This window comes from Myxine glutinosa, chromosome 13, assembly GCF_964187855.1.
Source record: "Myxine glutinosa chromosome 13, kmMyxGlut1.1, whole genome shotgun sequence".
Taxonomy (NCBI): Eukaryota; Metazoa; Chordata; class Myxini; order Myxiniformes; family Myxinidae; genus Myxine; species Myxine glutinosa.
This window is the reverse complement of record NC_136273.1, coordinates 28,271,160-28,284,924: the sequence shown is the minus strand read 5'-3', so window position 1 is coordinate 28,284,924 and position 13,765 is coordinate 28,271,160. Positions and strand designations below refer to the sequence as shown.

Below are 13,765 nucleotides of genomic sequence, written 5' to 3'. Positions count from 1 at the left end.
CCTCAGCGGGGATTTCAAAACCTCGAGTAACTTTTTGCAATCTTCGTTTAAAAAAAAAAACCCCCCGTTAGAATATTACAAAATCGTTCAGTTTTCATTCCAAGATGCGTTTGTTGGAATACTCTGATTCATTCAAACTCGGCGCGAGGTGAATGATTTAGGGGTCACGTGATCTTTCCGCCGTGTACATTCTGTTCCTGGAACCTGCTGTGTTCCAGTCACAGTAACTTCATTTTATGTATGGCCACCTTGACATTTTATACATGCTAACATTATATCGATGCAAATCAAGAAAACTTTCAACTAAATTTTTTTTTTGTAATATATATTTCCTTTTTTATGCAAATCAGTACAATACATGCTTTTAAACCTTGGATCGATACATGTAAAATATTCTGCTTTTCTTCTTCTTCCTCATCTTCTTCTTCTTCTTCTTCTGCTTCCACTTATTTTTCTTCTTATTATTCCTTGATATGCAGCACGAGGCTGCGGGTAGCATCTTTGGCTGAGGGCGTGGCTCTGCAGCTGATGCAGTGCCCCCTGCTGGACGTGGCAGGAATTTGGAAAATTTGGTTGTGATGCCGGTGATAGCTCGCCGACTCTTCGTGAAGGATATCATGACTATGGGATCGTCAACGTCCACCGACGAATGTCGGAGGACGCATTGAACGTCCATCTGAGGTACGGCACACACATTGATGAATCATCCTTCCTGTGAAACACCAGGATGAGGATGGCAGTTTATAGTTGTGTCGGGATTCAAACATCTTGCCAGTCGTAACCTGGTCTGGCGGAATTCGAGTTGGTGGACATTAAAGATCCTACGTTGTTCTTCGCGAAGAGTAGGTGAGCTATCGCCAGCACCATGAACTACTTAGTCGAACCTCAGGCCGGGCCGGTTGGTGAAAACTGGGCCAAGCTCCCGCCTGCCATCCCCGTTACAGCCAGGTGAGGGCACACCACTCCACACCCTTTAGTCCCTGCACATGCCTGCGATTCCTCCCGGAAAGGGGAGCAAATAGAGCTTAGAGGGACTAAAGGTAGAGATCGAGTTATAAATAGTTAGTGTGATTATTGGGGCAGGTTAAGATTAGTTTAGGGTTAGCGTTGAGTGAAACCAGCCATTCGAGCATACTGTCACATTCACCCACCTGCACGACCAACAGCTGAAACCTGCCTGGTGGCCACCATGGACCCACCTGACCACTTGTGCTGGCCAATGGGATGATGGACAAACAACTGGGGAGATCCAGGAGGGGACTTGAACTTTGGAACTTTTGGCATAAATCATGGAATGCTCCTCCTCGAAGCCACTCTCCCACCCCCTTTTGTTGATAGTTAACTGTAGGATATGGGGAAGCCAATAGCTGTTGTAGGGCTTGTTTCCACAAATGTGTCCTACAGAAATATTGGGGGGGGGGGGCGGTTGGGCCGGTGGGGGGGGGGGGGGGGACAGAGAAATTTACATCATACCCTCTAAGTTGAAGGTCAAGGAGTATTAAACCACCATTTAAGTTTTCTTCCTTTTTTTCTGCCAATGTCCGAACTGTAACTCAGAACGGGCTGAGACTTTCGCAATAAATTTTGCATCAATAATGTGGATAAAAAGGATGCAGGGCTGACAGAATTTTTTTTACATTGACGTAATTTTAAAGGGACGCAATCGTGAAATTTTTTTGAACAAGAGATATGTTTTAGAGGATCATATCCCTGACCCATTAGCACAAAAATATTCTTTTGGGGGAAAATAATAAGCCAGATATTTGTGTTTTAAAATCGGACTATTTTTATTTCCGTTATGCAAATGAGCTACTTCCGTCTACTCGCCTGACGTCACGGGGGCACTACTCATTGACAGACGTATACGTCTGTGTTTCATCAGAATCATCACAAGTTATTGTAGTGTGCAAGATGCGGGATGAATCTTCAAGGGGGAAGGTGTGGGAGGAGGACTGGGTCGCAGGAATGTCTTAGGGGTTAATGGGGAATAGATAACGATAGTTATTTCATAGTGCATGTCAGAATAAGTGTCATGTAATTAATATAACTAGTGAGATACTCGTGCTACGCACGGGTGGGAGACCAGAAGCAAACAGGCAATGTAGATATGGCGATTGCTAAAGCATGAAACCAATAAATTCCACATTCCTGTAGCACCTTCAGTTGCGCATCAGACATGGACAGCAAGTTTGTGAATGACTTCCATGAAAAACGTACCCGTTCGCAAACAAACGGGTACGTTCACGCATAGAAAAATCGATCGTGGGTCCGTGGCGAATCTCCATATGGCGATCCGCGAAGTTCACGTTTAGAAAGTAGAAAGCATCACGGCATGTCGTCATTCATCACTCGATGTCTCTTTTTTCATTCCAAACAACACATCTCCAATCACAAATTAATCACAAAATAAACTTTTAACAACATTGTTAAAATTTCCTTCATTGTTAAAACTACCAAATCAACAGTTAAAAGGATTTTGAGCCGATAGCTGTTACGGCCTTGGCAAGATAGATGGAGACAGTGATCTGTTAGCGTATACACCACCCAAATAGCTATGTGGAATTCTCTCATGTAGAGATTAAATGTCGTTTGAACTTTGGCCGAGGTCATTATTTACTTTTAATGATGTTTATATACGAATTGAAAAGAAGATAATTGGTTTTGGGTCGTCCTTTCCGCATATCTCGTGGGATTGTGAGTTGGAGAGACGGCCGTGATGGCGGGGAGGGGATGGAATTCTCTCAAGCAGGAATTCAACCCGTATCCTTATAAAAGGTCTTTGTCCGAGGTCACCGAGTCCGATCGGTGCAGCTGTGCAGCGATAGGTGCAGCCGTTTGTGCGACACAAAAACTACCAAATCGACGGTTAAAAGGATTTTGAGCCGATAGCTGTTACGGCCTTGGCAAGATCGATGGAGACAGCGATCTGTTAGCGTATACACCACCCAAATAGCTATGTGGAATTCTCTAATGCAGCGATTAAACATAGTTTGAACTTTGGCCGAGGTCATTATTTACTTTTAGTGATGTTTATACACGAATCAAAAAGAAGATAATTGGTTTTGGGTCGTCCTTTCCGCATATCTCGTGGGATTGTGAGTTGGAGAGACGGCCGTGATGGCGGGGAGGGGATGGAATTCTCTCAAGCAGGGATTCAACCCGTATCCTTATAAAAGGTCTTTGTCCGAGGTCACCGAGTCCGATCGGTGCAGCTGTGCAGCGATAGGTGCAGCCGTTTGTGCGGCACAAAAACTACCAAATCGACAGTTAAAAGGATTTTGAGCCGATAGCTGTTACGGCCTTGGCAAGATCGATGGAGACAGCGATCTGTTAGCGTATACACCGCCCAAATAGCTATGTGGAATTCTCTCATGCAGCGATTAAACATCGTTTGAACTTTGGCCGAGGTCATTATTTACTTTTAGTGATGTTTATATACGAATCAAAAAGAAGATGAACATATGTCACCCACAGGGTGAACCGTATCTTGCCAAAATGTGAAAATTCCGTTTTTTCGTCATGACGTCATCAAATGACGTCATAGCGTCAAACTGTTTACAGATCTGGGAAGCACTCATCAAGGGCATTCATATGAGGTATTACTCGATATGGTACCTACGATTTCAAAATTTGACCTTGGGGTCAATAATTTTCGACCTCCAGCGCTAACCATGAAGGTCAAGGCCGATCGCCACCAAAAACTAATCAGCTGAGCGCCGGACCATATACTAGATTCCCATGAAGTTTGGAGACGATCCGATCAAAGTTACTCAAAAAATTAGTGTTTCGTCGACCTCCATGATTGACCACAAAGTGACCTTGACCTTTGACCTTGACCTTCAAAATTTTGTGTGCTGAAGGGTATCTCTATAGGACTCTGATATGCGAAGTTACAGGAGTTTCCAATAATAACTGTGGTCTACAGAGTGATCTAAACGTGAAAAAAAATGATTAACCACAAACAAAAAATGAACATATGTCACCCACAGGGTGAACCGTATCTTGCCAAAATGTGAAAATTCCGTTTTTTCGTCATGACGTCATCAAATGACGTCATAGCGTCAAACTGTTTACAGATCTGGGAAGCACTCATCAAGGGCATTCATATGAGGTATTACTCGATATGGTACCTACGATTTCAAAATTTGACCTTGGGGTCAATAATTTTCGACCTCCAGCGCTAACCATGAAGGTCAAGGCCGATCGCCACCAAAAACTAATCAGCTGAGCGCCGGACCATATACTAGATTCCCATGAAGTTTGGAGACGATCCGATCAAAGTTACTCAAAAAATTAGTGTTTCGTCGACCTCCATGATTGACCACAAAGTGACCTTGACCTTTGACCTTGACCTTCAAAATTTTGTGTGCTGAAGGGTATCTCTATAGGACTCTGATATGCGAAGTTACAGGAGTTTCCAATAATAACTGTGGTCTACAGAGTGATCTAAACGTGAAAAAAAAAAGATTAACCACAAACAAAAAAACAAACAAACATACAAGCTGACTAATACATCTTGCAAAAACTTCGTTTTGGCAAGATAATGAACATATGTCACCCACAGGGTGAACCGTATCTTGCCAAAATGTGAAAATTCCGTTTTTTCGTCATGACGTCATCAAATGACGTCATAGCGTCAAACTGTTTACAGATCTGGGAAGCACTCATCAAGGGCATTCATATGAGGTATTACTCGATATGGTACCTACGATTTCAAAATTTGACCTTGGGGTCAATAATTTTCGACCTCCAGCGCTAACCATGAAGGTCAAGGCCGATCGCCACCAAAAACTAATCAGCTGAGCGCCGGACCATATACTAGATTCCCATGAAGTTTGGAGACGATCCGATCAAAGTTACTCAAAAAATTAGTGTTTCGTCGACCTCCATGATTGACCACAAAGTGACCTTGACCTTTGACCTTGACCTTCAAAATTTTGTGTGCTGAAGGGTATCTCTATAGGACTCTGATATGCGAAGTTACAGGAGTTTCCAATAATAACTGTGGTCTACAGAGTGATCTAAACGTGATAAAAAAATGATTAACCACAAACAAAAAAACAAACAAACATACAAGCTGACTAATACATCTTGCAAAAACTTCGTTTTGGCAAGATAATAATTGGTTTTGGGTCGTCCTTTCCGCTTATCTTGTGGATTGTAAGTTGGAGAGATGGCCGTGATGGCGGGGAGGGGGTTGGAATTCTCTCAAGCAGGGATTCAATCCATATCCTTATAAAAGGTATTTGTCCGAGGTCACCGAGTCCAATCGGTGCAGCCTTGCAGCGATCGGTGCAGCCGTTTGTGCGGCACCCGGGAAAACAACATCGTCACAATGAAAACATCGTCACAATGAACGTTATGTGCACGCGAATGTTATGCGGGAGTCCAAACATGCGAATGCTGGAGACCAAAGCTGAAATTGGGAAAACTAAATAGTGTTGCGGATTCGGGGTTCGGCACTCCCATTACCAAGGGGGGGTTAATCCCCTTGTCTTTTAAGCTGGCCGTTCCCCCAACCCTAGAAGTTATAACACTCCTTCCGGTCGGGAGTAGCCAGGGTGATTGGTCAATGAAGTCCCAAATACCTGAATGCTTCCCCTGGCCGTGAAGCAGGGAGATAACTCCTGCTTGGACCGCGGACAAGATGGAATTTGCCAAGCGGTTAGCAATCCAAAGCCCGAGCCGTTAGCGGTTGACTAACCCGATCCTGAGCGATTGCCGAAATCGTGCCACGTATATTCAATTGTGAAAAGACTAAGACGATCGGACAGAAGAAACCAAAGTAAGGAAGAACACAGGAATTTATTAACACCAATAATTAAAGAGGAAACGGAAGGGTAAATGTACAAGGGAAGAAGAAGAAGCAGACACAGGGCAACCTTATACAGTCTTAATTATCACACCCAGGACAACACAAACAGACTTACATGATAGGAGTAATGGTGGCAGGGAAGGAAGGTCCAAGCAGAAGGACGGCGTGGGCTCCGGCTCCGATCCACGCTCCACCCCGGTCCACGCTCCGGTTCCGATCCACGCTCCAGCTCCGCAGCGAAACCCGGCAGGTAGCGCTGCTCGTATATTGTTGCATGCGAGTGGACCTTACTTAGCGAGGTTCATATATCGGGGAAGGTATTCGGCTTTCTCTCTCTCAATGTTCATGACGTGCTGCAGTTCAACAGAAGTCCCTGGCGCAGTCCGTAATCATCAGCATCCCCCAGCGCAGTTCTAGGTAATCGAGCTCTCTTTTGGCACAGTTCGTATCAAGCAATGGTTCCCTGCACAGTCCTCTTTGTAACGTGACAATCAACCCTCCCCTGCGCAGTCCTTACACAATGGCCTCCCCTCGCGCAGTCCGTAATAGGCTTCGCGTGCGCGCTTATATCTCGCGCGTTGAAATCAAGCCGCCTTCATAGGGCTACGCCCACGAGCAAGCTTACCTCAGCCCTGGTTGGTCGGCGAGGGCTCGCTGGCTCCACCTTTGATGATGAGTTGACGGGGGGGGGCATGCCTCCTCCCCATGCTCCGCCCTTCTTCGCCAGCCTGACCGCGTGCGCAATGGCGTTTGATGCAGCGAACGCTGCTAGCAAGCAAGCGCTAAGGCGCGTAATAGCAAGAGAGAGACAACCCCCGCCTGTAGGTGCGCATGATGGAGTAGCTTGGAGAGAGAGAGACAAACCCCGCCTGTAGGTGCGCATGATGGAGTAGCTTGGAGAGAGAGAGATCAAAATGCATGGGATTGAAGGACCTATCGTATTTAATTAATGCAACGCAGATTCAAACTATTGGAAACAGAGCCTTACCTAAAACACATACTAATGAAATAACTGAAAGAGTTCCTATGGTGCCCTGCGTGTTGTATATGGACTAATTAGTGTGCTACCTTTAACCTTTAGAAAATGGGAATATTTACAGGGAATTATTTACAAGGATTATTATTTACAAGTGCCGGTTCTAAAAACCATAACACTGCACCCTCCCTTTCTCCAGGCCCACCCCGGGCCGTTTCACAAGGGATATCTTTTACAATTATGTGTGACACTTAGGTGTAGTTACCCTCTCGTGTTAACCTCACCCTGAGTGCGACATTTTAAAAACTGGATATGTCCCGCCTGCTGTGTTGCATTCGACCTGGCAGACTCATGCCCACAGACTAACCGAATTGCGGAATTAATTTTCAAACTAAACATTTAACGGTGGGGAGCATCATTTACAAAAACACTACTACTATTTTTTTTCTTCATCTAAACCCAGGACCTGTATTTTGGGAAGGCAAAAGCAGATGTTTTTGATAAGAGGAAAGGTCATGCACTGCACTGGGAGATACACCATACCCACCTGCACAGAAATGCACAATCAAATAATAAAGTGCACTAAAAAGCACAAAAGCACCACCATGCATGAAAAGCACCAACAAATGCACAGTCATACACATTTCCAAAAATAAACTGGCGTCTTCTCCGCTGGGCCGATGGCTGCTTGGCCAATGTTTCTTGGCGTCTTGATGTTCTTTCTTGCGGCCTATTTAATCAATAAAAAGGGCACAAACCGCGTCCATTTTTTTTAAATTACGGCCAGCAGGGGCCAGCTAAGGTGGTCCACCTGCTTGGCATAGGTGTCACCTTGACCGTGGTCCGCAAGCAAGATGCTGGCAGCAATGGTTCGCGCCAGCAGAGGGGCCAGGCCACAGAACGTGTGGTCCATATATGGTGGGCTTGGCCACAGAACGCGTGGTCCATAGGTGGTGTACCGGTCCAGGCAGGCAAGCAGCGAGGGTGTGGGCGCACAACTGCGACACCTGCACACTTTCCCCTAGGCACGCAAAGACCACGGTCCATGAGTGGGGAAGGAAGACAAAGCAGGGTTAGCGGGGTGCAAGGGCGCAAGGGTACACATCAACACAAGATAATGCAAAGTGAGGTGTGCAGGAGAGTGAGCCGAGAAAGCTCGTCCCTACCATACGTCCCCCCTTCCCCCATGTCACCTACTCTACCCTTGCCCCTACCCCGTATTTACACAATCTACACATTTATCAAATCCGTCGCTATCGTCTTGTCTTCCCCATATCCCCCCTAAACCAAATTCGTTATCAATCCCAATTCCTTATCAGTCCCTCCTAAGCCGAATTTGTCATCAATCCCTCCGAAGGAGGAAGAGATGGAATCACAAACACAATGTCACCCCCATGTCATGATGTGTCTTACAACCAACCAAACATTTGCCCAAAAATCTGGTGTGGAGTTTTATCACCTTGGGTGAGTGGATGCATATGGTGCGAAGAGATTTGCTCCTATCTAACTTCTAAATGACATTAACACACTTTAAATCTACCCGGGGTCTTACCCTGCCAAACCATTGGCCATCTTTACTCTATGCGGTTCTAAAAACCAATTCCCATTGAACATACTGTGGCGCTCACCAATTTGGGGTCTCACTCCCCCGATTCTTCACCCTGTGCCCTCGCACAATTTCGGGGCTGGGTCGTGTGGCTCTCCCAGCAGGTCCGCTCACCTGCACACCTCCACCACTGCAGTTGCCTCCCGAGCTTAGCTGCTCCTCACCATAACCTATCTGGGGAAGGCCCCTCTGGCTCTCTCACCCCCTACCGCCCTCTCTGGCATCAGGCTACCCGGGTCCGTCCTCCGGATCCTCGGGTCCCATTGGACTCTAACTGGCTCCCAGAGCCTACCTGCGGCCTCACCTGGCTGACAGACTAACAGTGGCGGAGTGCCCATTTAACCATACGTACTAACAGGCCACACGCCCAGCCATTCCATTTCACTTACGCACCAATCCAAGTAGTACTCTGCTACTCTCGCACCACAGATGTCAATATCCACCAAATTTACCTACTCCCTCTACCTAACTTTAAACTACCCTACCCGGGTACTCGTGAAGGGGGTCCATCCTTCCCCCATTCACTCTTTCGCACCATACACTCCACTCCGCGTATTCCACACTCCTCACTCCACACCATTCATTCCAGACTCCTGCCTGGCTCACCATCACTCCAGACCATTCACTCCAGACCATTTATTCCATTTAACCATTCCCCATGCACCTGTATTTCTCCAACCCAGCATGCATGAGCATTGCCTTATTTCAACAAGCTCACCACAAAGAACTTCCATATGCATTTCCTCATTCAATAAACAACCACAAACACACTGCATCATCTAATCTACCTGGTTTTCCCTCTAACTTAGTGCTTCCCTGTCGTCCCTTAAACTATTGCACATCCCTCGTCGTTATCAACCATCTAACCTATTCTACGTCCCCACTACAGGTATAATGTCGCTACTTAAATATTGTGTTACCTATTGTCATCTCTAGGTCCCTAATCATTAACCTAACCCTCCCGGGCTAGGTTGTACAGCCAAAACCCCATAAAACTATAGCTCATGTGCCCAAACGAATGGTACAACTACCATTCCTATCATGACTACTACCAAATGTCCATCAAACTATGAGCCTCTCGTGGTGGACATGCCTTTTCATAGCTCGACTTCGAAAAGCCGGCTATCCGTGTGGATGGTCAGTCTCCTGATGGTTGGGTCCGTCCGGCATCGATTCTGGGGAGGAGGCTTTGTCGGAACGAGATTCCACGGTCCATCCCGGCGCGGAGCCTTGCGGTCTCCGGCCCGATGGCCCAACCTCACCTGGTCGGAACACCGCCCCCGCCAGGCGGCGCAGGCCCGACCTGGCCTTTCTCCCCCGGAATCGCGCCGATCACCTGAACGACGCGGCCCCAACCATACAGGGCAGGACCCGGCCCGAATCGTGCACGGCGCTCTGAACAGAAGCGACGCGGCTACGATCCCGGCCGGCCCTCGCAGCACACAAAGAGCATCACGCCCCGAGCGCTCACGTCGGCTATACGTCGGCCTAAACGCTAACCCGGTTAACGTCGATGCCCGACTCGCATGCTCACATCCACCCGCGACTCTTCCCATACTCACACATCCGGGTGTCTCCATACACTCCATTATTGCACTTTCTCTTGCCTTCTCTTTCGCTCCACACTCAGGTGCACACCACTCGCTGCTCGCACACTCCTCTGTTACACACCTCTCCTCCGTTACGTACTCCGTAACGCTCCCGGGTGTGCACTTCTGCATCCACCCACTCAGCGCACATCTACCCATGGGTGTGCAATCCCCCGTCGCACACCCAATCACATGCTCCACAACCAACCCAGGTGTGCACCCTCGCATACTCGCCACAACCAACTCAGGTGTGCATTCTCGCACACTCGCCACAACCAACTCACACTCCGTGTCACTCTCACCCTCACTATCACGCTCCGATGTGCAATTGTGCATTCACGCTCGCACTCGGACTCTGTCGTGCACTCTTCCTCGCACTCGGTAACACACTCGCGCTCTGGCGCCATTCGCACACGCGCGCCATTTCCAATCACACAGCGCACCACGGACCTTCCACAACTGCCCGGGTTACGCTGGGATCCCAAGCGCGCGAAAAATCCTTTCGCGCCAAACACTTTTCCGAAAAATCTTTTCGTCCCATATACTACCCGGCTCACCTTCGGGATTCTTCTTCTTTGCTCCACCACCTGCAAACTTTCCATTTGGTTAGGAGGTACAGCATCAAGATGCGAACACAGACTTTGCACATTTTCCATTCCTTCCTTCCACGAGTGCTTTTCCAAGTCCGATGTCTCTTCCGCCCCAATTTCCACTATTGGTTCGGTTTCTTTTCTTAGCCCAACGACCGCCGGCGCGCTCAAAATTTTTTCTTTTAATTCTGCGGCCGTTGGCTTTTCTATACCCCGGGTCGCAATTTCTACACCTGTCCACATGTCTGCGCTTTGCTCCACTTCGCTTTTACCGCGCTCCTCAAGCCGCGCTACCTCGTCGTGCACAAATGCGACCTCCTCGCTCAACCTGCGGTCAACCTCCCTCTCAACTTCCCTCGTCTCATACCGGGCTTGCCCCCTCGCTAGCCCCTCGTTCACTTCCCGGGCTTGGCTTCCCAATTCCCCAATTTGACTTCCCATATCATTTCTTAATTCACCAATTTGGCTTCCTAATTGCTCCCCCATTCTGTTTTCCATTCTATATATGTTACCCCTTACTTCTTCCCTCATTTCTTTCATATCCGCCCTTGATTTGTCCCCCTCTACTTCCAATCGACTGCCCATTGCATCCATCTTACTCCCCGACTCTACCATATAGGCCCTCATTTGTGCCATGAAGGTGTCCAGATAGGATTGCACATCCATAACCCCCATTTGCGCGGCAGGCGTGGCCCTCGCCGCCATGTGCGAGGCGCCGCCATTTTGTGTGCCTGCAACCCCCCTATCGCACCTTCATTATTCTCCTCTTCCATCTCTCCCCATTGTTCCCTGGGGTCCTGGGTTGACTCTAATTCTTCTTCTATTTTCCTCACCGGCATCCGATTGCCTTGACTATCCATGGCACGATTATAATTTGGTTGTTAATAAAAATTTTGGCCGCTCGTAATTTTTGACCAAATTTTTCAGATGATATAAAAAATTTGGTTTGGGTCCAATCCCACTCCCCGACACCAATTGTTGCGTATTCGTGGTTCGGCACTCCCGTTACCAAGGGGGGGTTAATCCCCTTGTCTTTTAAGCTGGCCGTTCCCCCAACCCTAGAAGTTATAACGCTCCTTCCGGTCGGGAGAAGCCAGGGTGATTGGTCAATGAAGTCCCAAATACCTGAGTCCTACCCCTGGCCGTGAAGCAGGGAGATAACTCCTGCTCGGACCGTGGACAAGATGGAATTTGCCGAGCGGTTAGCAATCCGAAGCCCGAGCCGTTAGCGGTTGACTAACCCGATCCTGAGCGATTGCCGAAATCGTGCCACGTATATTCAATTGTGAAAAGACTAAGACGATCGGACAGAAGAAACCAAAGTAAGGAAGAACACAGGAATTTATTAACACCAATAATTAAAGAGGAAACGGAAGGGTAAATGTACAAGGGAAGAAGAAGAAGCAGACACAGGGCAACCTTATACAGTCTTAATTATCACGCCCAGGACAACACAAACAGACTTACACGAAAGGAGTAATGGTGGCAGGGAAGGAAGATCCAAGCAGAAGGACGGCGTGGGCTCCGGCTCCGATCCACGCTCCACCCCGGTCCACGCTCCGGTTCCGATCCACGCTCCAGCTCCGCAGCGAAACCCGGCAGGTAGCGCTGCTCGTATATTGTTGCACGCGAGCGGACCTTACTAAGCGGGGTTCATATATCGGGGAAGGTATTCGGCTTTCTCTCTCTCAACGTTCATAACGTGCTGCAGTTCAACAGAAGTCCCCGGCGCAGTCCGTAATCATCAGCATCTCCAAGCGCAGATCTAGGTAATCGAGCTCTCTTTTGGCGCAGTTCGTATCAAGCAATTGTTCCCTGCGCAGTCCTCTTCGTAACGTGACAATCAACCCTCTCCTGCACAGTCCTTACACAATGGCCTCCCCTCGCGCAGTCCGTAATAGACTTCGCGCGCGCGCTTATATCTCGCGCGTTGAAATCAAGCCGCCTTCATAGGGCTATGCCCACTAACGAGCTTACCTCAGCCCTGGTTGGTCGACGAGGGCTCGCTGGCTCCACCTTTGATGATGAGTCGACGGGGGGGGCCACGCCTCCTCCCCGCGCTCCGCCCTTCTTCGCCAGCCTGACTGCGTGCGCAATGCATTTGATGCAGCGAACGCTGCTAGCAAGCAAGCGCTAAGGCGCGTAATAGCAAGAGAGAGACAACCCCCGCCAGTAGGTGCACATGATGGAGTAGCTTGGAGAGAGAGAGACAAACCCCGCCTGTAGGTGCGCATGATGGAGTAGCTTGGAAAGAGAGAGACAAACCCCGCCTGTAGGTGCGCAATGCGCATGATGGAGTAGCTTGGAGAGAGAGAGATCAAAATGCACGGGATTGCAGGACCTATCTTATTTAATTAATGCAACGCAGATTCAAACTATTGGAAACAGAGCCTTACCTAAAACACATACTAATGAAATAACTGAAAGAGTTCCTATGGTGCTCTGTGTGTTGTATATGGACTAATTAGGGTGCTACCTTTAACCTTTAGAAAATGGGAATATTTACAGGGAATTATTTACAAGGATTATTATTTACAAGTGCCAGTTCTAAAAACCGTAACAATAGCCTATTTTACTCCTGGAGATCCCAGGATTACCCACCCAAAATATCATTGCAATCGGTTCAGCTGTTTTTACGGTACCTTCGAACGGACAGACAGACAGACAGACGGACGGACATTTGGTGAATTACAGTAAGATTAACGAGACAGTGTTGAATGAGGTGCTTCCAGAGCTATTGTCCTCTTCTGCCCGAGTGTTTGTGTCTAAGCTCCGCATTTACCCTCCAACCACTCTACAACATTCCCTCTGTAAATCTGTCGATATGTTTTTTTTTCCGTTAAGCAGAAATGTGGGAAAAATAATGGCACGATCTGATAAGGGCCTCTGTCATGCGTCCGTAAGCCACGTGTCGCGTGGTCGGATAATTACTGGCTCCCTCCCCAACCAATCAGTGCAAGCGCAGGATCCTTGCACAGTGTCAGAACACTTGCTGTGTGGAGATTGTGCTGTGGATATCCCTTGCTGTGGTGGAGAACGTACTGTGCCTTGTTCTCTTCTCTTCTCCCTTCAAACCTTGTTAAAAGGGGAACCCAAATGCAATTTTTTTTTTCCCTGAAAACCAATCAAAATCATGAATCATGGTCTAATTTGAAGGGAAGAATTTTTAGAATTTTTTTTTGCCAATCA

General features: G+C 47.8%; 1 protein-coding gene across 4 annotated transcripts in view; it reads right to left on the bottom strand.

Moving 5' to 3' along the window:
- Positions 1-1,220, bottom strand: part of LOC137438751 (serine/arginine-rich splicing factor 3) — a 44,967-nt gene extending 43,747 nt beyond the window's left edge. For 2 of the 4 annotated variants that reach the window (XM_068134071.2, XM_068134072.2), the window contains exon 1: positions 1,152-1,220. In XM_068134071.2, the coding sequence (XP_067990172.1) occupies positions 1,152-1,191 (40 nt within the window). In that variant the 5' untranslated portion in view covers positions 1,192-1,220. Of the gene's footprint in view, position 1; positions 151-1,151 lie in introns of those variants that run through there. The other 2 variants (XM_068134075.2, XM_078767211.1) reach the window with 1 other exon arrangement.
- Positions 1,221-13,765: the final 12,545 nt, after the last annotated feature.